Source organism: Dendrobates tinctorius, unplaced genomic scaffold, assembly GCF_039654945.1.
Source record: "Dendrobates tinctorius isolate UK_male_01 unplaced genomic scaffold, ASM3965494v1 ptg000156l, whole genome shotgun sequence".
NCBI lineage: Eukaryota > Metazoa > Chordata > Amphibia > Anura > Dendrobatidae > Dendrobates > Dendrobates tinctorius.
Genome location: NW_027361823.1, coordinates 4,655,216 through 4,680,312, shown reverse-complemented (window position 1 = coordinate 4,680,312; position 25,097 = coordinate 4,655,216). Strand labels below are relative to the sequence as shown.

General features: G+C 44.6%; 1 protein-coding gene across 5 annotated transcripts in view; it reads right to left on the bottom strand.

Moving 5' to 3' along the window:
* Positions 1-25,097, bottom strand: part of BLOC1S2 (biogenesis of lysosomal organelles complex 1 subunit 2) — a 52,306-nt gene that overhangs the window by 2,721 nt on the left and 24,488 nt on the right. For 4 of the 5 annotated variants that reach the window (XM_073548153.1, XM_073548154.1, XM_073548152.1 and 1 more), the window contains exons 3-5: positions 20,813-20,929; positions 14,475-14,594; positions 5,925-6,029 (exon numbers count right to left, since the gene is read on the bottom strand). In XM_073548153.1, coding sequence (XP_073404254.1) covers positions 5,925-6,029; positions 14,475-14,594; positions 20,813-20,929 — 342 coding nt within the window. Of the gene's footprint in view, positions 1-5,191; positions 5,664-5,924; positions 6,030-14,474; positions 14,595-20,812; positions 20,930-25,097 lie in introns of those variants that run through there. The other variant, XM_073548151.1, reaches the window with a different exon arrangement.

Here is a 25,097-nt window from a genome sequence, read left to right as displayed (position 1 = left end):
AGTCGTAACCTAGAACTCCTCACTCTCAGAAACAAATACAAGTAAATCAACAGCTTTACTTTGCATGTGCTTATATCAGAAAGCTTTGAAAAAAAAACATTAACTAAAGCAAAAGTGATGTCTGTTAAAGTGCAAGGAAGACACAGGCTAAGCCTAAATGGATAGAAGTACTTACAAAAGTGCCCAGTGCTTATGAGGTAGATTGCAACATGTCACCACCCTGACAACACCGTTTCGCCATATGGTGCTTCAAAAAGGGTGCGCCCTGCGGAATTCGGAGCAATATTCCTCCACCAGGCGGTCTCCTTGCTGAAGCTGGCATAGAGTGGACTCAGCCAGGGAGACACGATTGAGGTCATCATACACAAGGCCCAGAACCCGAAAAAATTCCTCTACCGTCAGGAGTGACTGAGTCAGACAGGAGAGAATAAGCCCATGCTTGTGGCTCCTCCTGGAGGAGCGAGATTACAATCTCCACCCGTTGCTCCTCTGTACCCGAGGATACCGGACGCAACCTGAAATAAAGTTTGCAGGCCTCACGGAACACCACAAACTTGACACGCGCTCCAGATATGGTGAAGACGCCGGGGCCTCCACCCTTGCCTTATCTCCTGGAACAACCCTTCGTCTGTCCCCTTCCCACACCCAGGGAAGAGAGGCGCTACTGTTTACTGTAGTACACCAACCCGACAGACAGGGTAATAAAGACAAGGGTAACTGAAAACGCCACACACACAAAATATACACTCACATATAAAAGAGGTATTCACCAGAGTGTGTAGGGAGGGGGAAGAAAGCAAAACAGGGAAGGATAAGGAATTTTGGTTTCCTGTGTCCCCCAATGAAGCGATAGAGAAATGAAGATTGTGGGTACTTACTGTAAAATCTTTCTCTGGAGCCTTCATTGTGGGACACCACACCCTCCCTTCTTTAATGTTATGTTGGTTTCTGTTATGGTTCTTGAATCATGTTGATTCTCCTACTGATTTCTCAGTAACTGATTAGCTACGTGCCAGTTGGTGGGTATATACTGCTGGGAAAAAGCCAACTTTTTTTGCATAGTGGCAGCAGCATACATCCATGGTTTCCTGTGTCCCCCAATGAAGGCTCAGAGAAAGATTTTAAGGTAGGTACCCAAAATCAAGCTGAGCGTCAGAGCGCAGCTTCAGCGACGAGCGATAACATCATAGAGGTTCCCGCTGGTCACTGGCAGTTGTTCCCATGCTCAGTTCAGTGTGAGATGGCCAATTAACTGGGGTAACCTTCATGACGTCATCACTAGCGGTGATCTCTGAGGTCATTGCGGTTCATCGGGCTGCTCACAATGAGCTGCCCGTGGAAACCGCAGCTTCAGTGAAGGTCACCTAAGATGCGCTCTGATACTCAGCTTAGCGTCGCTTAGATTTCAGGCTGAACGGTCGCATCATGCCACCATTCAGCTTGAAATCCAGATGAAGCAGAGATTGATTACGGCATGGGACAAACGGATTATCGTCGGACAGGTGAGGAATATAGTTTATCATTTTTATGTGTCACACTAACAGCAAATGGATACACGGATGTCACATATGTACATACGGATGTCACACGGACACGAATCTCACCAGTTCTGTTTTTTACAGTACATGAATCACCAGGACGTGTGACAGAGGCCTAAGTCAAAGTTAGACAGACTGCTAGGTCAAGAGAGGTCAGATTACACCTGTCTAAAGAAGTCTAAGGAGAGCAGAGGTAGCTGAATGTTGTTCTGCTGCTTTCCAGTAAGTGTTTTTTCTACCCCATAACTGGATTCACAACTACTGTGCTCAATACTGCTGCTAAATCTCTTCAGTGCTGCTGCTTATGAACGTGGTACACAAAAGCAGGAGCGGAGGTGTACACAAAAGCAGGAGTAGGAATACCTCATGTCTATGTGTGTACTGTGTATGGAGACATCTTAGCAACTAGTCTCCAACCAATAGCTCAGAGACAACTAGTAGATTTAGATCCTGTAGACTTGGAAGCTAGTGAAAAATGCAGGATACAAGTCTCATGTTGGCCAGAAATAGTGTTGCTTTTCATACACACACACACAATATAGTTTGCTCAGAATGATCATCTGAAACTACAAATACACTAATACTTTTAACAGCTAATAATTCACTTCAGTTGCATCCAGAATCCACCAATTAAATAAAATCTTCATAATTCATGATGCCCAAACCAAGGGCAGCATGTATCGTAGCATGGCTGCATGCTTGCTGCCAGGTATATTATTCTCGGAAATTCTCTGGAAATTCAGAGAAAATATACCGTATTTTTCGCATTATAAGGTCCTCCGGATTAGAAGACAAATTTTGAGGAAAAAAATATTTTTTAATAAAATGGTGGTGCTTCTTATAATCCTTGCATCTTATTGCTTACTGGGGTTGGTGGCTGCGGTGTAACGGGGTCCCAGGCTCGCTGCTGGAGGAGGCAGGAGTGGAGTGATGCTGCAGGCCACATTCAGGGATGAGGGGGGACTCCGATGTGTGCCGTTGCTGCGGGGGTCTTGTTCCGCTGCCGGGTCTTTCCGGGTGTCCGGCGGTTGCTGGCCGGTGCTACGGGTGTCTCTGGTGCCCAGCGCTGTCCGGGGCTTTGCCGACATTGTGCGACAAGCCAGAGCACCGGCATTTCCACGGTTCCCCTGTGTGTGTGGTGGTTCCGGTAAAAAAAAAAAATGGCCACCGGCGCTTGCGCAGATGAGATCTCGGGACCCAGCTCTGAAATCTCATCTCTCGAGAGGTGGGTCTCATCTCCCATTTTTTTACTGGAACCACCGCGCACACAGGACACACCCTGATCACGGCTTATGATAAGGCATATCCGTTTTGTAAGACGCACCCCCATTTTCCCCCCCAAATTTGGGGGGAAAAAAGTGCGTCTTACAAAGCGAAAAATACGGTACTTTTCTCAGCAATGCTGCAGGAGATTGACAGGTCTCTTCCTATGTACATGCAAGGGAGAGACCTGTCTATCACCTCTAGCAGTGCTGGGAGAGGCTGGCCAGACTCATCTCCATGCTGGATCTTCAAAGTATAAAAAATGTGAAATGTCGAAGCGTTTCAGAGAATAATATACCTGGTTGTAGTCTTTCTACCACACTGCGATTCTTGCTGCCTGTGGTTTGGACAGCATGAATCACCTTACAGATTTCCTCTAACAGCATACATTCCCCCCCCCCACCCTGATAGCTTGAAACCGCAGTTTTAGAGCACCTCTTCCGACCTAGGATCACTAATGCATTGGCAATTGGAAGACCCTTTACTACAGCTGGGTCTGTCTTCCAATGTGGGAACTGTCCATGTTTTATAGATGTGCCTACATTTTTTTTTATAAACAGTAAAAGTGAAGAAAATAAACTTTTAATATAAAGAAAAATGCCTCTTTCCCTACTTATCAAACTCTTCCCTAAATTCACCGACACAGGCTTTGAGCTCACTGAGGGATCAGATTACAGCTATTGCCTATAGACGTCTATAGAGAAGGTAGAGGGGAGGAAATGAGAGCTAAAGACAAAGGCAGAGAGAGAGAGAAAAACAAAAAAATGCAGGATAAAACAAGTCATATAATACTCAGAAATAGGATTATTCCTCGAGTACACATACAACTATCCTGAGAAGTCAGCTGAAGTGATACTTACAAGTTAAGCAGTAAATTCCATGTTACCTACTCTGAGCCTGACAGGTAACGTATAAAAGTCCCTATCTACTGCATCTGGGTGTTGGTGCAATCACCGGTAGTAATTGGCCGAGACAAGGATGTTCATCTTCCCCATTATACATCCTGGTGACGGAATATTTTATTTCAGACACAAATCTGTTATTACAGTACTTTCAGCCACACAGGTTTATAAGCGATAACATCTTCTGCAGATTCTGCACTTCATTGTAAATACCATAAAACATGGCCAAAGAATTGATGACGATTCAATCTCCAGTAACCCACTTTATAACCGGTTAGATTTTGTAATTCAGCGTGTAAATAAAAGTTTATAATTTAGAAACAAAAAACGATGCTGTTCGGAAACTTTATTCACTAGCAGGCTGAGGTCTAGATTTATTTCACTATGGTGAAGAGTAGCAGGCGACTTGGATCACTGGAACCTTACCCGCTTGGGTTTTGTGCGCGCGTTGGCAGGAAAAATGCGGTGTAAAATATTCACATTTTAAATTGCATTTATTTCACGTTCATTTAAATAGGTGAAAGATGCTGCAAAAATGCTGAAAGAATTAACATGCTGCAGATTGAAAATGATTCATATCGGCATAGAAAAATAAGCAGCATGTGAGATATCAGAAATCTTCCCACAGCAAAAAAAAAGTAGAAAACATGCAGCATGTGAACAAGCCCATATTATTCTATGCCATCTATACTGGTAGCGTTACAGTAAGTTTAGGCTAGTTTCACACTTGTGTTCGGCCGAGCTGTGGAGGGCTGCGTAGTTCCTGTGAAGCTCCGCCCACTGCCGCACCTCCTCCATTCAGCTCCGCCTACGTCTGCATGCGTACTTATCTTTAATATTGCGTACGCAGGCCACGCGGATGTGTCGTTTTGATGCTGCGGCGACATGCGTACAACGCAACATGTTGCATTTTGTTGCGGTCGCCGCAGCGTCAAAATGACGCATGCGGACGCATCCACATACATCCGCATGGCCTGTGTACCCAATGTTAAAGATGGGTACGCAGACGTAAGCGGAGCTCAACGGAGGAGGTCCAGCAGTGGGCGGAGCCTCACGGAGGAACTATGCAGCACTCGGCAGCTCTGCCCAAAGCTAGTGTGAAACCAGCCTTAGGTGCAGTTCCAGCTTTTATTGCGCATTTGGTAACATTGCAAAAGATAAAGATTGTGGTCAGTTTATGTGCAAGTCCATGTAGGTGTATTTAAGCTCATTTTTCTTTAAACACTGGGTCCTACTCCGACTGAATATTTATATGCAAGTGAAGATCTTGTTGACTTTACTAGATTACAACTGTTTGAATGCAACTCAGTCACACAAAAATGATGCAACTTTTTACACTAAAATTGCCAGCTTTATAAAAAGTGGTCCGTGTTTCGCGGGGAATGGGGGGGGGAGACATCAAAGCCGTCAAAGTCATCACAATTTACATAACAAAAGTGGCATAAATTGTTATGAAAGAGATGTACTCCATAACAGTCGAACGATGTGTTGAATTCATTAAGACGTGCGTGTATTTAGCACATCTCACTCCAGTGTAAGAGCAGCTGAGCAGATCTCTATGTGCTGTGACTAGTCTACATCGCAGCACAATACAAGTGAATGGGGGTGCATTGCGACCCACTAGGGTACAGCGACTGGGCCCAGTTTTTTTCAACTCGCTTGTTGCGGCGTCCTTGGAATTGCAGTGTGACTCCATTCAGTTACATTGTGCAGTGACACATAGCGATTATTGGAAGCCCATCGTGAGTGACGCTGCTGTGTAACTCCAGCCTAAGCTGTCCTGTGCGAGTACATGAGGAACAACACTATTTGAGGCCATTATATGATTTGTATCTTTCAATTTTAGTAGCTTTAGCCCCTTTGCATTATAAGTATCACACGTTTCTTGTTGCGTTCTCTGCCTTTGTCTCCTTCCAGCTTCTCCTCCCTCCACTCTACATAGGCAGAAATTCATCCCTCACTGCAGACAAATTGGAAACAGATTTGAGCAGATTTTGACAGTGACCAGCACAGGAAGACAAAAAGTGACTGATAACCTGATACATGGGGAAAATAGACATTTTTAACTAAGATAAAGTTTTTTCTATATCTTTGTATTTACTATTGATTTATGAAAAAAGTTTAGTTACTGTTTCACCACAGGTGTAGGAGTTGCGTTATCGGAATACTACTATGACATGTTGAACACCGCTATGTACAACCACTAGTGATTAGATCTTACCTAGTCGCTTTGAATAGGCATCCAGTTTGTACGCTGCATTTTCCAAAGATGCCACTTGTTCTTCTATCTGATTTATTTGTTCAAGATATGGCTGGAGACTTGTATCTATAAGAAAAATTATGAGCAATTCTGGGGTTTCAATTTTTTTTTTTTTGTACATTGATCAAAATGGCATTGGCACCTGAGCAATAGTATGTATCGCATAAAGCATAGAATATGGTAGGGTAAAAAAATGCCGATTCATCAAAATGGCACTGGCGGCACATGCGCTGTAGCATCTATTTTGTTCCGATAGATGCTACTGAGCAAGCGACAACGAGATTTTGCTTCAGGCACCTTTTTTTTCTCCATCAAAATGATGGCAAATGAGCAGTAGCATATATCGGAAAGGGATAGATGCTACTGCGCATGCACGGACGCCATTTTTTTTTTCTAACCACACACTATTTTATGCAGTATGTGAAATAGGGGGCAGGCCAGTGAAGGATCAGTGACCAGTCATAAGCCCATAAACAGGCATATGTAAGCAGAGCAGCACATAAAGACCCCTCACAGACCGCCGGGGCACCAGAATATCATTAACTCAAAACTGAAAATAAAAATTACACAACCACAAGATGAATTTCATCATGCAAGGTATCATTTTGATCACGGTGCCGACCTGACACTGTAGTTTACTGAGCAAAATCCTGCTGACAGCATTCCCATCCATCTCGGTTTCATTAAATGTGTGTATATATGCATGTAATATAGTGTGAGTGTATTAATATACTCATATACTGCTGCTCTCTCCGGTGTCCAGCGCTATTCTCCTTCTGAGTGAAGTCACCGCAATTGTGACTATCTGGCTCCCTCTAAGATCTGTGTGTCAGCCGGAAGTCTTTCTTCCAATGAAAGCCTATGGGGGCTCGTTCTGACGCTCCACAGACTCACAATGTAAATGCCACGTCCGGGTCAGGCAAAGAGCAGGGTGACCAAGAGAAACTCCAGATGGACGAAGTCATGAAGAAGAGCAGAACAGCGCTGGACACAGGACAGAGCAGCGGTGAGTACATTAATACATTCGCACTACATGCACATAAAAACACATTTAATGCTTCTTTAATACAATAGATTTCTTTTTCCGCGCTATCTAGCTGTATATACAGTTGAGTCCTGAAGTATTTGGACAGCGACATCATTTTCATAATTTCCTGATCCTGAAACGAAGGGGTTGGCAGCCGTCGAAATGACTGATGGAATAAGGATTTCGCAGGAAACTCCTTGAGAGGGGTTTTTCCTGTGAAGTCACCAATCTCAGGACTTTATTGCGCAACTGGATATTAGAATCTTATTTTCCAGATGACCAATATATTTCTCCCATCTTCAAGACTTCCTAATGCCTCTACAACGGTGATGCGGCCATGGGAGCACTGGAATACAGGATGTCAGGGATCCCAAAAACAGACATGTCCCTCCTCACGGAAACTATTTCATGTCTGATTAAATCCACCACAATAATGATGATCTTCACTATTTTTCCTCTGGAAGAAAACATTTCTGCCTCCCAGAGTCTAGCAAGACACCCAGGAAGACATTTTTTTCTCTGCAATTGGTTTTCACATTTTTATATTTAACCCCTTTCCTACATTACACGTACTATTCCGTCCATGTGACCTGGGACCTAAGTCCCAAGGACGGAATAGTACGTCTAGTGCGATCAGCTGCGCTCACGGGTGGGAGCGCAGCTGATCGCGACCGGGTGTCAGCTGATTATCACAGCTGACACCCAGCACTATGTGTTAGGGGTGGTCGCGGACCGCCCCCGACATGTTAACCCCTGGCACACCGCGATCAAACATGATCGCGGTGTACCGGGGGTTAAAGGAAGCATCGGCAGGGAGGGGGCTCCCTCCGTGCTTCCCTGAGACCCCCACAGCAGCACAATGTGCAGCGCTGCTGCGGGGGGCCTCCCTCCCTGCAGGTCTCCAGATCCAATATGGCGACGGGGACCTTCGGGGGCCTGCAGGGAGCTGGCTTCCTCACTGCCCGCAGAGCGCAGGCATGAGAAAGCCTGCAGCAGTGCCTGTGACAGATCGCTGATCTGTCACAGCGATCTGTCACATGACAGTGATGTCCCCCCTGGGACACTATAATAAAAAAAAAAAAAAAAGTGTAAAAATTAAAAAAAAAAAGAAAAAAAAAAAAATATTCCCTAACAAACTCATTTTTTTAAAAAAAAACAAAACAAAACAAAAAAAAAAAAACAATAAAAGTACACATATTTGGTATCGCAGCGTCCGTAATGACCCACCCTATAAAACTGTCCAGTTAACCCCTTTAGCGAACCCCTTAAAAAATAGAAAACGAAGCAAAAAATAAAGATTTATTATCATACCGCCAAACAAAAAGTGCAATAACGCGCGATCAAAAAGACGGATATAAATAACCATGGTACCACTGAAAACGTCATCTTGTCCCGCAAAAAACGAGCCGCCACACAGCATCATCAGCGAAAAAATAAAGTTATAGCTCACAGAATAAAGCGATGCAAAAAAAATTATTTTTTATATAAAATTGTTTTCATTGCATAAAAGCGCCAAAACATAAAAAAAAAAAAAAGACATAAATGAGGTATCGCTGTAACCGTACTGACCCGAAGAATAAAACCGCTTTATCAATTTTACCACACGTGGAACGGTGTAAACGCACCCCCCCAAAAGAAATTCATGAAACGCTGGTTTTTGTTCATTCTGAGTCCCAAAAATCGGAATAAAAAGCGATCAAAAAATGTCATGTGCCCGAAAATGGTACCAATAAAAACGTCAACTCGTCCCGCAAAAAATAAGACCTCACATGACTCTGTGGGCCAACATATGCAAAAATTATAGCTCTCAAAATGTGGTGATGCATAAACTATTTTTACAATAAAAAAGCGTCTTTTAGCGTGCGACAGCTGCCAAATATAAAAACCGCCATAAATAGTAAATCAACCCCCCCGTTATCACCCCCTTAGTTAGGGAAAAATAAATACACTTTTTTTTTAAAATTTTATTATTTCCATTTTCCCATTAGGGCTAGGGTTAGGGTTGGAGCTAGAATTGGGGGGTTTCCACTGTTTTGGTACATCAGAGGCTTTCCAAACGCGACATGGCGTCCGATGTCAATTCCAGCCAAAAAAGTTAAATGGCGCTGCTTCCCTTCCGAGCTCTGCCATGCGCCCAAATAGTGGTTTACCCCCATATATGGGGTATCAGCGTACTCAGGACAAATTGCACAATAACTTTTGGGGTCCTGTTACTCTTGGGAAAATAAAAATTGGGGGTGAAAGGTCATTTTTGTGGAAAAAATACGATTTATTTTAATTGTACGGCTGTATGTTATAAACTTCTGTGAAGCCCTTGGGGGTTCAAAGTGCTCACCACATATCTAGATACCGTATTTTTCACTTTATAAGGCTAGTTTCACACTAGCGTTTATTTCCTGCAGCGCACGGCGCGGCTAAGCCCCGCCCCCTGCCCGCCCCATCCGGTCATCGCCGCCTACTAGCGCACATGGGCGCTTGCGATCTGCGCACCCTATCTTTAGCATAGAGTGCGCAGATCGTGCGCTGGCCGTGCAATAGCAGGATTTTGCCGTGCGCTGCGCACTTTTGAAGGTGCGCCCGTGTGCGCCGAACGCAGCATGTTGCATTTCGGCACGCATGGCGCACCTTCAAAAGTGCGCAGCGCACGGCAAAATCCTGCTAGCGCACGGCCAGCGCACGATCTGCGCACTCTATGCTAAAGATAGGGTGCGCAGATCGCAAGTGCCCATGTGCGCTAGTAGGCGGCGATGACCGGATGGGGCGGGCAGGCAGCCGGCAGGGGGCGGGGCTTAGCGGCGCCGTGCGCTGCAGGAAATAAACGCTAGTGTGAAACTAGCCTCAGTTGCACCTGATTATAAGACGCACCCCAAAATTTGGTGAAGAAAAAGAGAAAAAAAATGTTTTTTTTATGTTAAATGGAGGTGTGTCTTATAATGCCAGTGTCCGTCTTTCAAATCATATACTGTATATGTCCCTCATCCTGGTATTTATATAACCCCCATCCTGGCACATTGCCCCCTTGTGCTGGCACATAGCACCCCCATCCTATCCTGGATATAGCCCCCCCGGTCACTATATGCCCCCCTCTCTCTCTGCCTCCCTGCTGGTACGCACACGGCCCCCCGTCCCTATATTCTCCCTGCTGGCACACATTGTCCCCCGTCCCTATATTCCCCCCTGCTTGCATTCACACGGCCCCCCGTCACTATGTTCCCCCCTGCTGGCGCACATTGTCCCCCCGTCCCTATATTCCCCCCTGCTGGCACACATTGTCCCCCCCCTCCATATATTCCCCCCTGCTGGCACACATTGTCCCCCCAGTCCTATAATCCCCCCTGCTGGCACACATTGTCCCCCCCTCCATATATTCCCCCTGCTGGCACACATTGTCCCCCCCTTCATATATTGCCCCCTGCTGGCACACATTGTCCCCCCCCCTCCATATATTGCCCCCTGCTGGCACACATTGTCCCCCCCCTCCATATATTCCCCCCTGCTGGCATACATTGCCCCCCCATCCCTATATTCCCCCCTGCTGGCACACATGGCCCCTTGTTCATATATTTCCCCCCTGCTGGCACACATTGTCCCCCCGCCATCCCTATATTTCCCCCTGCTGTCACACATGGCCCCGTCCCTATATTTCCCCCCCTGCTGGCAAGCACATGCTAAAATAATAAACAGTTAACTCACCTACTGATGATCGCTCCTGCTCCCAGCTCCCCCTGGCTTACCTGTGTTTGTGCTGAGTCTGCTGTCATCCTCCTCCTGCAGGGCGCACGCAGCTGCTGCTCATTCAGGCAGCTCATTGTAGCTACAGGACCTTCCATGATGTGACTAATAGGAGCTGCTCAGCTGCGGTCATGTGACTCGCAGTGCACACTGGGAGTCATGTGACCGCAGGTCCTATTGGTCACATCATGCAAAGTCCTGAAGCGATGAACTGCCTGAATGAGCTGCTGCTGCCGTTCGCCCTGCAGGAGGATGACAGCAGACTCAACACAGGAAAGCCACGGGGGAGCTGGGAGCAGGAGCGATCATCAGTAAATATCTATAGTGACGGGGGGAGAATGCAGGCACATGTAATATGCACCGCTCCCCTGTCTACCAACTCAGCGCTGTTTCAGCACCGAGGTGATGGACAGCGGGTGCAGTGAATATTACATGAGCCTAATGAGCGGGAGCACAGGACCTCCCGCTGTCTCTGCAGCCCCCATCTAGCCCACCCCAGCCCCCTGACTCCACACCAGAGCCGCCACCCCTCCACTCTATAGCACAGCAGCACACAGATTCGCTTTATAAGACGCACCCCCCACTTTCCCCCAAAATTTGGGGGAACAAAAGTGTGTCTTATAAAGCAAAAAATACGGTAAGTTCCTTGGGGGGTCTAGTTTCCAAAATGCGGTTACTTGTTGGGGGTTTCGACTGTTTAGGTACATCAGGTGCTCTCCAAACGTGACATGGCATCCGATCTGAATTCCAGCCAATTTTGCAGTGAAAAAGTTTAACGGCGCTCCTTCCCTTCTGAGCTCTGCCATGCGCCGAAACAGTGGTTTCCCCCCCCCCCACATATTAGGTATCGGCGCACACAGGACAAATTGCACAATACCTTTTCCAGTCCAATTTCTCCTGTTACCCTTGGTAAAATAAAAAAATTGAACCTGAAGTAATTTTTTTTGTGCAAAAAAGATAAATGTTCATTTTTTTTTTTTTTAAACATTCAAAAAATTCCTGTGAAGCACCTGAAGGGTTGAATGTGGTTTTGAGCACCTTGAGGGGTGCAGTTTTTAGAATAGTGTCACTTTTGGGTATTTTCTATCATATAGACCCCTCAAAGTGACTTAAAATGTGACGTGGTCCTTAAAAATAAAATGGTGTTGTAAAAATGAGAAATCACGGGTCAACTTTTAACCCTTATAACTTCCTAACAAAAAAAAAATTTTGGTTCCCAAATTGTGCTGATGTAAAGTAGACATGTGGGAAATGTTACTTAAGTTTTTTGTGTGCCATATCTCTGTGATTTAAGAGCATAAAAATGCAAAGTTGGAACATTGCGAAATTTTCAAAATTTTCGCCAAATTTCCATTTTTTTCACAAATAAACGCAAGTTATATGAATGAAATTTTACCACTAACATGAAGTACAATATGTCACGAGAAAAGTCAGAATCACCGGGATCCATGGAAGCGTTTCAGTTATTACCTCATAAAGGGACAGCGGTCAGAATTGTAAAAATTGGCCCAGGCATTAACATGCAAACCACCCTTGGGAGTAAAGGGGTTAAAAAACAACACAGGGAAGTGAGAATGGCAGCCACTTCCTCTGTCTACAGCCTGACCGCAGGCTAACTCAGTCCTTCCAAAAAATCTTTAATGTAGGGCTGTTCTCTCTCCGACACAATCAATGACTCTTAATTGTTCATTTCATAACATAAATTCAGTATAATGCTCAGCTTACCACATGTTTTAATGTTCATTGTTTCCAGCTCTATCTAGTGGCCAAAAGTTATAACTGCATGATATTAGGCATTGCATTTCCTGTATTATTTCCCTCCAATTCCTAATGTATTCTGGGCAACTTTGCAAGGGATCATGGTCTATCCCAGCCCCCTTTCTCTCTTCAGTAGACCATTTGTTTCAAGTCTGCATATTGGAAGCACCTCATCGCTCTGTTTCCCCTTGTGTTAGCACCGTTGGTATGTAATCATTCTCTCTGTATAGTCTGCCTTATATTAGCTAGCTTAGTTACAACCCCTGCCCACCTAGTAGTTCAGATTGTATGTTATGTATAATGTATATTTCCATGAACCCAATACTGATCCTATGTATCTGTTTCTGTTTGTAGTTTACCATACACATCTATACCTACGTTCAATAAACCACAGATTCAACTACAGTCTCCCTTATTGGACCCCGGTATAGCGGTTTAGCTGCTTGTTAAGCTATATGAATCCCGTTAATTTAGTGAGGACATGACAAGGGCATATACAAAATATTTTTTAACCTAATATGAGGGAACAATTATGTTGATGCGATGATTATGGTGATACCAAACTTGCACAGCTTTTTTTTTTTTTTTTTTTAATTTAAGTGGTAAAAAAAATCTGAAGTTTAAAAAAAGAGAAATCCACTAATAAAGTAATTTGCAAAGTGTCAACTTTTTTTGCTCTATATATGCCGCTGTCTGTGATCAATATTTAAATGGTTAAAAGCAGCGATTGGAGCTCTCTCTATACGCGATCACCCCAGTTCAGGACGTAAGGTTACACCCATAGGTGTGAAGGGGTTAAATAACAAGCTTATAGAGAGGCTACGCCTTTTAATCTGTAGGTTTCCTGTCCTTTGGGATGGATCCCCTCCCTGTTTGGTGCTTTTGAGGGGATGGGGAAAATTACTTTAACATTTAATCACATTAATTTGGTAACAGGCCACCGTGGACCATTAGACAGATTATTGATCCATTTTCCAATTACTTTTGAGCCTGTGAAAATGAAAGGGATATGTAAAAATGTCCGTAATATCTAAACAAATAATGGAATATTTTCTAAAGTTTTTGAATTTCAGTTGAAAATCTACAATTTGATGACATCTTGATGACTGTGTTGTACTGGTGAACAGAGGAGAAATTATGAAAACTGTGTCAATGACCAAATACTCCTCGACCAACCGTATCGTATATGCAACTTTTTCATTTCAGGGTGCAAGGAATGAAGACAGAATCTTTGGGATCAATACAATCAGGATGACAATGAAGTCCAGGATTTTCACTAACTGATTTCCCTCACACAAAAGCAAATAAACCAATAGCTATAGAGAAATGATAAGAATAGACAGATGTCATATAAACCTTGAGATTTCCAGGATGTGGCTACCAGAAAATGCAATGGTTTGTGTATCAATGTTTAATGTTGTAAACGAAAAATGGGGAAAGATTCCGGCACAACCACCAGGGATAAAATAAATTCTTTATTCAAACGTAGTTAAAACATTAAAAGGCGAGGCCTCGTACCGGATGCATTTCAGGTGTATACACACGCTTAGGTAAGGGATAACACATGCGAGAAACTGGGACGAGTCTCACATGTTAATACCCGGCACTGCCGCCGGCACTCAGATCGGAGCGTGAGGCCGCATAGCAATACATGCAGTCGCATGCTCCGCTCCCGAGTGCCGGCAGCAGTGTCGGGTATAACATGCGAGACTCGTCCCAGGCCACTCGTCGCATGTGTGATCCCGGCCTTAGTCATTGGCTAGCCATGTCAGGTACAAGTCCTCACCTTTTAAAGTTTTTAAATACATCTGAATAAAGAATTTATTTTATCCCTGGATGGTTGTGCCGGAATCGTTCCCCATTTTTCGTCTACCTTCATGTGATCACCAGTGGAAACAGCACCCTCAGGAGGAATCTTCCAGCCACACATTCTCAGCGTGGTAAGCTCCTTCGTCCCTCTCCCTGCATCTCACCATGTTTAATGTTGTACTTACACTTCTTGTTTAGGTCCTTGAGATTTCGACTAATATTTCCGGCAATGTCTTTCATCTCCATATATTTCAAACATGTGAGCTTATTCATATTTTCTAGAAGTTTGTAGTCTTCACTTGTGGCTGAAATAGCAATTTAGAAAAAATTGAAAATTAGCAGCAGACGCCGACAAAATTGAAGCACGAGTAAGCAGAAGTAGGACCGCACCGATCCTCATACTCCTACTTATTATTTCTAACACAAGAAGTGACCGGGTTACAAACATCCGACTTGCATATGACTCATAGATATGAACGCAAGATGTTAAAACAAAAATCCTAATACTCACCTAAACGCTCACATACACGGCCGCCACATTGCTCACTGGCTGGTCCTCTTCTTTCTGCCATCGTATGTCACATCCAGGGCTGTGGAGTCGGAGTTAGTTTTGGTTGGAGTCGGAGTCGGTAGAAATGTACCGACTCCGACTTTAAAAAAAATGTATTAATATTTCATAATTGAACTTTCATATGAATTTTATAAATGTTACTCAAATATATATGTTCTATCAAACTATGAACAACAGTGATAAGCAGTTCTGCTGGAGATAGAGACATTTCTTACTTCTTGTGTGTCACTGTTCTCCACTGCCCTTATCTAATCTTATACTTGGTTAACCTCATGCTGCCCCAACCCCCCTACTTACAATGTATGAAACTGAAAGTGAAAATGTGTTGCAAATTCTTAGTAGTAAAGCTCCTCCTCTAGACTAGATCATACTAGGTGTGCGTCTTCCAAGCATCTCACAGCTGCCTGCTACTCAGAAGAGGAAGACTGTAAGAAGTATTATCCTTTCAACAAACTTTGCATCAGTTAACTGTGAGTACATGAGGAATAATAACAGTATTACTGACCACTATATCAGTTGTACGACCTGGCAATTTTGTACAATTGTTTTTAGGAAAAACAATTGTCATTTGGATTGTGAATGCAGAATTAAAAACCTGAGAATATCAAAGAAGCATCACATTAAATCAGCTGTATTTGAACATTTCACCATCACTCAAGATAGAAAACATTGTCTGTCAGTGTATGACAAATGATCCAGACGAAAACAAATGCTGTGAAGCCAAGATGAGTGCATATTCAGGCAAAGATAAAAATGCTCCTGCCAGAGCTTCTAATCTAAAGAGACATTTACAGCGCTTTCATCCAGAAGTACTGAAAGCAGTGGATGAGAAAGACTGCATCCAAACCAATGAACCAGTGCCCAGCTCTTCCAGCCAAACAAAGGAGCAGAGAACTTTGCAGCCATCAGTTGCAAGATATTTTGTCAGTGACAAAGTTACTGTGACAATGACAGTAGATACATTTAAAAAACATCATAGAGCTTGTTGTAAAGGATAGTGTGCCTATTTCATTATTTTCACGACCAGCTTTTATGTGTCTGAATGGGGAAATGGCCCGCAAGCTTGGTGTTTCTCTGGAGAGAGAGAGTATTAGAAAATTAGTAATCGAAGAAGCTTTTAAACAAAAGGAAGAACTTAAAAAAACTCTCAAGGGACGCTTTCTGTTTCTTAAAATGGATGCCTGCACACGTCACAGAGTGAACTATTTTGCCATCAATGTCCGATTTGTTTGTGACAAAAATGAAATAGTTACCAAGACATTGGCAGTAAAAGACACCAAAGCTCATCACACCAGTGAGTTTCTCCAGGTCTTGGTGGAAAAGGTTCTGCAAGACTATGAACTTAAAAAAGAGCAAGTTCTTTCTGTCGTAACTGACAATGCTTCAAATATGATAAGTACTATTAAGCTAATGAATGAGAGTAATGATGGTGACCAGCAGCTAGAAGAACATTCTGGGTCCACAGACACAGAAATGTTTGAAATAGAGGAACACAGTATTGTAACTGAGGAGCAAACTGAAGTTGCTTCAGATGAACAGCAACATGATAGTTTAAATGATCTTGTTGAAACTGTGTCAATGTTCTTTCATTCATCACATGCGCTGTGTTGTGCATACGCTACAGCTGGCTATAAGAGACAGTCTGCAAGAAGGACATGCTGCTGCACTGATTGGCAAGGTGAGAAGATTGGCTACTGTTGCCAGAACCCCTAAAGTTGACTCAATTTTGAAGAGACGTGCTGGAAAAGGGGCAATTATTGATCAAGCCACACGATGGGGCAGTACTTACTTAATGATTCAGCGCTTGGTTGAACTGAAAACCTTTCTTGTAGACATGGCTAACCCTCAACTGAAGCTAAATGAAAGTCAGTGGAATCAGGTGACTGAGCTGGAAAAATTGCTAGAGCACCCATTTACAGTGACTAAAAAATTACAAGCAGAGGACTTAGGCTGGTTTCACATTTGCGTTTTTTAGCGCTGGAAAAAAACGCTAACCTGCGCATGCGTTTTTTCCCCTATATTTAACATGGGTGCGCATACCTGCGCGCTTGTAAGCGCATGTATGCGATTTTCATGCGCTGCGTTTTTTTGGGGTGTGCGATTGGATTTTCCAGACGCATCATGTTGCATTTTTTGGCCCTGCAAAAAAGCGCATGCGCACATATGCGCACGTTTTGCGCTAAAAATGGCCATTATAGCCTATGGATGCGCATATGTGCGCACTGGCATGCTCATGTAAGCGTTTTTTTGCATATGCGTTTTTTTTTTTAACCATGGAATTTAGGGGTTTGGGTTAGAGTTAGGGTTAGTTAAGGGGGTTTAGGGTTAGGGTTAGGGTCAGGGTTAGGGTTGGGTTTTGGGTCAGGGTTAAGTATGGTTTGGTTAAGGGTTAGGGTCAGGATTAGGGTTAAGTATGGTTTTGTTAAGGGTTAGGGTCAGGGTTAGGGTCAGGGTTAGGGTCAGGATTAGGGTTAAGTATGGTTTTGTTAAGGGTTAGGGTCAGGGTTAGGGTCAGGATTAGGGTTAAGTATGGTTTGGTTAAGGGTTAGGGTCAGGGTTAGGGTTAAGTATGGTTTTGTTAAGGGTTAGGGTCAGGGTTAGGGTCAGGGTTAGTTAGGGTTTAGGGTTTGGGTTAAGTATGATTTGGTTAAGGGTTAGGGTCAGGGTTAGGGTTAGTAAAGTCATGGTTTGGGTAGTGTGAGGGGCCACCTAAAAATGTTGGAAAAAAACGCAAACGCGGTAAAAACGCACTAAAAACGCATACAAACGCTTAAAAACGCTGCGTTTTTTTCATGCATGCTCATAAAAATGCTTGAAAAAAATCGCAGCAGTTGTATGCTTTTGTATGCGTTTTTTCAATGCGTTTTTTTGCGGGAAAAACGCGCTGCAAAAAAAAGCAAGTGTGAAACTAGCCTTAACGCCAGGTATTTTCTTAAAGGAGTGGAAGAACCTGATGTTTCGCCTGTCCCAAAGAGGAGGGTTAATTGCAAGTGGCATTGCTACATCAATGAAACGGAGAGAGGAGCTACTATTACAAAATAACATTCTTTTGGCAGCTGTTTATGTAGACCCAATGCATCGGATTCTTCTAGATGATCAACAGCTAAGTAAAGGAAAAGAAGCTCTGTTTGAAATAGCAGTAAGGATGAAAGGGTTGCAGAACAGTCAGGAGGAACAAGAAGAATTTGGTCGTCCTGCCACATCTTCACCCTCATCATCAACTGATGAATAATTTAATTTCGAAAAATATTTGGATCACAAGGACCGTGCAAAGCGTTCCCACATAGAAGAGTCATCCCCATCAAGGAACACAGCCAGTACATTTCAGCAGAATTTTTCATGTGCACTAAAAGAAATTGAGAAATTTGACCGTTCATCAAAAATAACAGTGCAACAAGCGATTCCTCTGTATCCTGACATTGTCAGAGATGTTGCCCGAGTGGTTACTGCTTTGCCACCAACACAAGTTAGTGTAGAGAGGTTGTTCTCTGCTCTCAAAATAATTAGATCAGATTTGAGGGCATCCATGAAGGAGGATCTGACAGAGGCAATACTTTTTCTGAGGACAAATTTATAGATTTCTTCTTATTAACTGCATAAAAGTGTTTATTGCATATTTACTTACAGTTTAGAAAAGTTTATAAAAGTTATTTGCTATATTCTAATTGTATTCTAATAAATGTAGTTTTTGCTCTAAGTGGTCTGATTACTTATATGATGGTGAGAAACTGAATAAGCACGATGTTTAATATTTTACAACAGTAAATTTGTTGTTATGAATTGGCCATTTATGAAGGAGTCGGAGCCTGATAAAATCCAGGAGTCGGAGTCGCAACTGTGGCTTACCGACTCCACAGCCCTGTTTGCAATCATTTTTAGGAAGAAACTGAGTATTATCTGACAGAATTGCAGGGGTGTCAATACCTTTGGCAACAACTGTATATTATGCTTTGCTTATATAGCGCCATCATATTCCGCAGCACTTTACAGACATAACCATCGCTGTTCACATTGGGGCTTGAATCTACATTCCCTATCAGTATGTCTTTGGAGTGTGGGAGGAAACCCACACAGACACAGGGAGAGCATACAAACTCCTTGCAGATGCTGTCCTTAGTGGGATATGAATCTAGGACTCCAGCGCTGCAAGGCTGCAGTGCTAACCACTGAGCCACCGTGCTGTCCAAAAAGTCTGAAATATTTAAGTGCCACCTTTGATATTAAGGCCCGTCACACATACCGATCTCGCTAGCGAGATCGCTGCTGAGTCACAAGTTTTGTGACACAACAGTGATCTCACCAGCGAGATCACTGTGTGTGACAGCGATCAGCGACCGGCCCCCCTGCCGGTATCGCTTATCGCTCTGGCAAATCTCTGGACATTTCTTTCGTCGCTGATCTCCTGCTGGCCAGCACGCATCGCTGTGTGTGACAGGCGGGAGACCAGCGATCAGCGATAAAATAATAATAATAAAAAAAAAAAAAAAATTTACTATTCTCACATTCCGACGTCCCGCGCAGCATTCCCGCCTCTCTCCACGCTCCGGTCCCAGTAATCCTTTGCAAGAATGACCGCGAGACTTCGCGATCCCGTGAGAAAGGACGTCATAGCGGTAATTCTCACAAAGGATTACTGGGACCGGAGCGTGGAGAGAGGCAGGATGGCTGCGCGGGACGTCGGAAGGTGAGAATAACAATATTTTTTATTTTAATTCTATTTTTGACATGAATCAGCGCTGAACACAGCAATGCCGCACGCGCGGCGTCGCTGTGCTAATAGCTGGTGAAGCTGTCTGTTTGACAGCTCACCAGAGATCACATAGCGATTCACCAGCGATCCTGACACGTTGATATCGTTGTCAGGATCGCTGGTAAGTCGCTTAGTGTGACGGGGCCTTTACTTTTTTGTAAAATCAGATAATTTTTTATTGAACAAAAACAAATATTTCCATTTCCAGTAATCAGACAAAGGGCTACAATCTTACAATACAGAATAAAGGATAAGGATTAAATTGTAGATTAACATTAAATAATTATTAAGGCCCTCGCACCCATTTCCTCCCTCCTTGTAACCACTCTAAACACTTTCCCCTCACTTCCATACAGGACACCAACCAGAGAAAACCTCCCCCATTGTCAGGAAACCATATACTTAAGGGAGTACACCCTGCAGAGCTATAGTACTAAGAAGGAGATAACATTGAAAAGAATCTGTCACTGAGCAAGCTAGACCAGGGCAACCCTGGAGTATATAGCCAGGGGCCCCATATCCTTTCAGATTTACTGATCGAATTACATTATAAGTAGACTCCCTTTTCTAACCAAATAAAGTTATTTGCTCTACGTCTTAGCGCCCCAATATTTGTGGGTTGTGATCTAGTCAAAAGAATGCCAAGAGCTTTCGTGCATGAAATGAAATACGGCCAATACCCAAGGATAAGGGCAATCCAGATCTGTTCTGTCTTCCATTACCGTCAGGATATAGATACGGGGATCTGATAGGACGTTTACCCATAATACTTCTTCCGCTAGAGAGAACCCTCCTCCAACAGGGACCCATCTTTGTACACTCCTATATCATGTGTAACAAGTGTGCTGCTACAAATCCACATCTAGGACATCTTGCATACAGGAAACTAGGGGCCCTAGAAACTCTGTGAAGTATATGAGAGAGTGTCTCTGGGCCTCACAAGGTGACAATATAAGAAAAGCTTCTAAGATCTTCTCCCACTGTTCCATTGAAATATGGTCACATCCGACCTTGGATACTCCTACCTATTTCAAAATGAGGGTTTCTGGAGCCCTGTCATGCCCAGGAGGATGGATTCTACATCCAGCTTGCATAATAATGGGGAGGTGTCCACTCATGTACATGACTCTCTTCTATCATTTATTTAGCAGTTACGGAACCCTATATTTTAAAAATGGGGAACAACACAGAATGCCACTTACCGATCAGCTCACCAGTGAGGTAACATGACATTTTGCTAAACATATCCCTGCAAAGCTCATTAATATCGGCTTCTGGTGGCTCCACTGCCTCTTCTGCTGTTTCAACTGTAGAATCATCTAAAGGTTAAAAGGAAAAAAAAACACGTTAAGCCCTTAATGATTAAAAGAATAGCATCCTCCAACAGGTGACAATCCAGCAGCTGTCGGCTGTTCACTATAGTTGAGGTCTTGATGCATCAGCCACTATCAGTGTTGACACTGACCATGGCAGTTTAACTCCTTAGATGCTGCTGTCAATAGTGACTACAGCATCTAAATGGTTAACAGAGTGTGGGGGGCTTCCTCTTCAACCTCATCAGCACCCTGAGATCTAGATCATGCGGTCCTGATGTTTGTCATGGCAGTTCATGGGCAAATAATGGTCTTAAAGTTTGCCAGCTATCGCGGCTTGGTCAGAAGTTAGCGACATTTAGGTGGTAAAAATAAACTTATTCATTCCTGCTATGCCACTTTGCATTAATTCCTGAAAAGCACCTGAAGGGTTAATAAACTACCTGAAAGCAATTTTGAATACATTGAGGGGCGCTGGTTTTAAAATAGTTTGTTTTGTTTGGGGGTTTCCAATATATAGGACCCCCAAAGTCACTTCAAAACTGAACAGGTTCCTAAAAAATAAGTTTTGTAAATTTCCTTGGAAAAATGACTGCTACATTATTAAACCTTCTAAAATGCTAACAAAATATTTCAAAAATGGTGCTGATATAAAGCAGGCAAGAGGGAAATGTTATTTATTAATCTTTTTGAATGATAGGACTGTCTGGATTAAAGGGATAATCATACAAATTTTGAAAGTTGCTATTTGTTTTACATTTTTTTGTCAAATTTCTGATATTTTTATAGCAAAATGTAAAAACATATCAACTTAAATTTACTATTATCATAAAGTATAATGTGTCACGAAAAAAAACTATCAAAATCAATGGGATATATGTCACGAAATATGGATTTTTGTGATAACTCACCGTAAAATCCATTTCTCCGAGACGCTCATTGGGGGACACAGATATTGTGGGTGTATGCTTCTGCCGCTAGGAGGCTGACACTAAGTGAAAAGAAGAGGTTAGCTCCTCCTCCGTCGTATACACCCTCGCCCCTATTGCGGGCGGAACTCAGTTTGGTGCCAAAGCAGTAGTAGGACAACAAAATCAGCCTTAATACAGGTACAACATGTCCAGAAAAGGACCACCCTTATATCACAAATAAATGCGTATTAACTAAACAAAAACAGAGTCAACTGGCTAATATTGTGGGTGCTGTGTCCCCCCAATGAGCGTCTCGGAGAAAAGGATTTTACGGTGAGTTATCACAAATATCCATATTTCTCCTTCGCCTCATTGGGGGACACAGATACTGTGGGACATCCTAAAGCAGTCCCTGGGTGGGAGAATTGACTCACTGATCCAAGCTACATGCACCTCTTGTTTAAAAAGGTGCGCCACCGCTGCTTGGAGAATCCTTCTACCCAGGCTCGCATCCGCTGAGGCCTGAGTATGGATATTGTAATGTTTGGCAAATGTGTGCAGGCTGGACCAGGTTGCTGCCATGCAAACCTGTTCCGTCGAAGCCTGGTGCCGAAGCGCCCAAGAGGCGCCCACTGCCCGGGTAGAGTGCGCTCTGATCCCTGCTGGAATCAGCGTGCCACTAATGCGGTAGGACTCCTGAATAGTCAAACGAATCCATCTGGCTATGGTCGATTTTGAGGCAGCGAGTCCCTTCCTGCGCCCTTCGGGGAGCACGAACAGCGTGTCCATCTGATGAAAGGGTGCCGTCCGCGACACGTACCTCCGGAGGGCTCTTACCAGGTCTAACGTGTGAAGAGCCTTTTCCACACGGTGCACAGGTGCTGGACAAAATGAAGGCAAAACAACATCTTCATTAATGTGAAAAGAGGACATGACTTTCGGCAGAAAAGGAGGGGCTGGTCTGAGGACAACCTTATCCTTATGGAAAGTGAGGAACGGAGCTCAGCAGGATAGGGCCGCCAGCTCTGAAGCCCGCCTGATGGAAGTGATGGCCACTAGGAACAGCACTTTCCAGGAAAGAGATATCCTGAAGCGGTTCAAATGGAGCTTCCTGCAGAACACTTAGGACCTTGTTAAGGTCCCAGGCGTCCATAGGCGCCTTATAGGGAGGTACCAAGAGGGAGACTCCCTGAATGAAAAAAGTCTTCACCTACAAATTGGTAGCAATTCTGCGCTGGAACAGGACGGATAAGGCCGATATTTGTCTCCTGAGGGAACTTGGGGAAAAGCCCGAGTCTAATGCTCTACCGACTGAGCTATCCGGGCTCTCTAAGCCCGACTGGAGAAAAGCCAAGGCGTTGGGGATCGAGAATCTCAGCGGAGAAACACCGCGGCCTTGACACCAAGCAAAGAACACCTTCCAGGTGTGGTGGTAAATTCATGCTGAAGCAGGCTTCCAGGTGCTAATCATTGTAGCGACCACCTCGCTCCCGAACCCTGCCTGGGTTAGAATCCAAGATTCAATGGCCATGCTGTCAAACACAGGGTCCCTGAGTTCGGGTGGCAAATCGGCCCTTGATACAGTAGATCGGGGCGCTCTGGCAGGCGCCAAGGAACGCCGGCGAACAGCTGCATTAGATCTGCGTCCCACGCTCGACAGGGCCAGCAGAATCGCCGGCACCCCTTCCGTCTTGATCTTTTTGATGACTCTCGGAAGTAGTGGCAGTGGGGGAAATAGATATGGGAGGCGAAACTGGTTCCATGGCAGAACCAATGCGTCCACTGCGAATGCCTGCGGGTCCCTGGCCTGAGCGACATATATGGGCACCTTGGCATTCACTTTGGAAGCCATCAGGTCCACATTCGGAGCTCCCCACAGTTGACAAATCTGCTGAAAAACTTCGGGATGTAGAGACCACTCTCCGGATGCAAGACCCTGCTGGCTGAGAAAGTCTGCCGCCCAATTTTCCACGCCCCGGAATGTGGACAGCCAAAATCACCAAGTGGTTTGCTTCGGCCCACTGAAGAACGAGCCCCACCTCGCGCATGGTTGCTCTGCTGCGGGTGCCCCCTTGATGATTTATGTAAGCCACCGCCATGGCGTTGTCCGATTGAATCCACACGGGGCGGCCTGCTAGAAAATGATGAAACTTCTGCAGAGCTAGCCGAATTGCTCGTATCTCCAATAAGTTAATCGGGAGGCGTGCCTCCTGTGGCGACCACTGTTCCTGGGTTGTGTGGTGGGGAGGCACCGCTCCCCCACCGAGGAGACTGGCATCGGTTGTCATTACCAGCCAATGATCTGGGGGGGGACGGTTTCCCCTGGGCCAGAGAGGAACTGGTTATCCACCATCCGAGCGACTGCCTGACTTGAGAGGACAGAGTGCACCGCCGATCGAGCGTGAAAGGATTCTTGTCCCAGGCTGACAAGAGGTCGTGCTGCAGGGGGTGCAGGTGGAACTGGGCGACATGTATTGCTTCCATTGCTGCCACCATTTTCCCTAGAATCCTCATCCCAGATCGGATGGTATGAGGGACTGGTTGGCGAAGTGTCCAGACACCCTGCCGGAGAGCTAGCGCCCTTTCCTGAGGGAGAATTACCAACCCTCGGCAAGTGTCGAAGATCATTCCTAGGAAGAAGATCCTCTGAGCTGGTACAAGGGACGACTTCTTTGCATTGCCAACCATCCTAAGCGGGCAGGAGTATCTAGCGTGATGTTGACCTTTTCCTCGCATGCCCGCATTGACGGGCCCTTGACCAAGAGGTCGTCCAGATAAGGCAAGACGACTATGCCTCGAGAATGCAGTGTGGCCATGACAACGGCCATAACCTTTGTGAACACTCTGGGAGCCATGGCTAGCCCGAAGGGTAGCGCTACGAACTGAAAATGCTGATCACCGATGGTGAAGCATAGAAACCTCTGATGAGGAGGAAAAAAATGGGAAAATGCAGATATTCGTCCTGGATATCTATTGAGGTCAAGTATTCTCACTGCTCCATGCCGATATGACTGAACGGAGAGACTCCATCCGGAAATGTCTGATCCTGATGAATTTGTTCAGAAGCTTCAGGTCCAAAACAGGCCTGACAGACCCGTCCTTTTTGGGAACCGCAAAAAGGTTGGAATAGAACCCCTGAGCTCTTTCGTGTTCCGGCACTGAAACAATGACTCCGTTGTGCTGGAGCAATTTGATGGCTCCCAATAGAGCCCTTGCCTGGGTATCCACCCTGGGAAGCCGGGAAGGAAATAACCGTCTTGGAG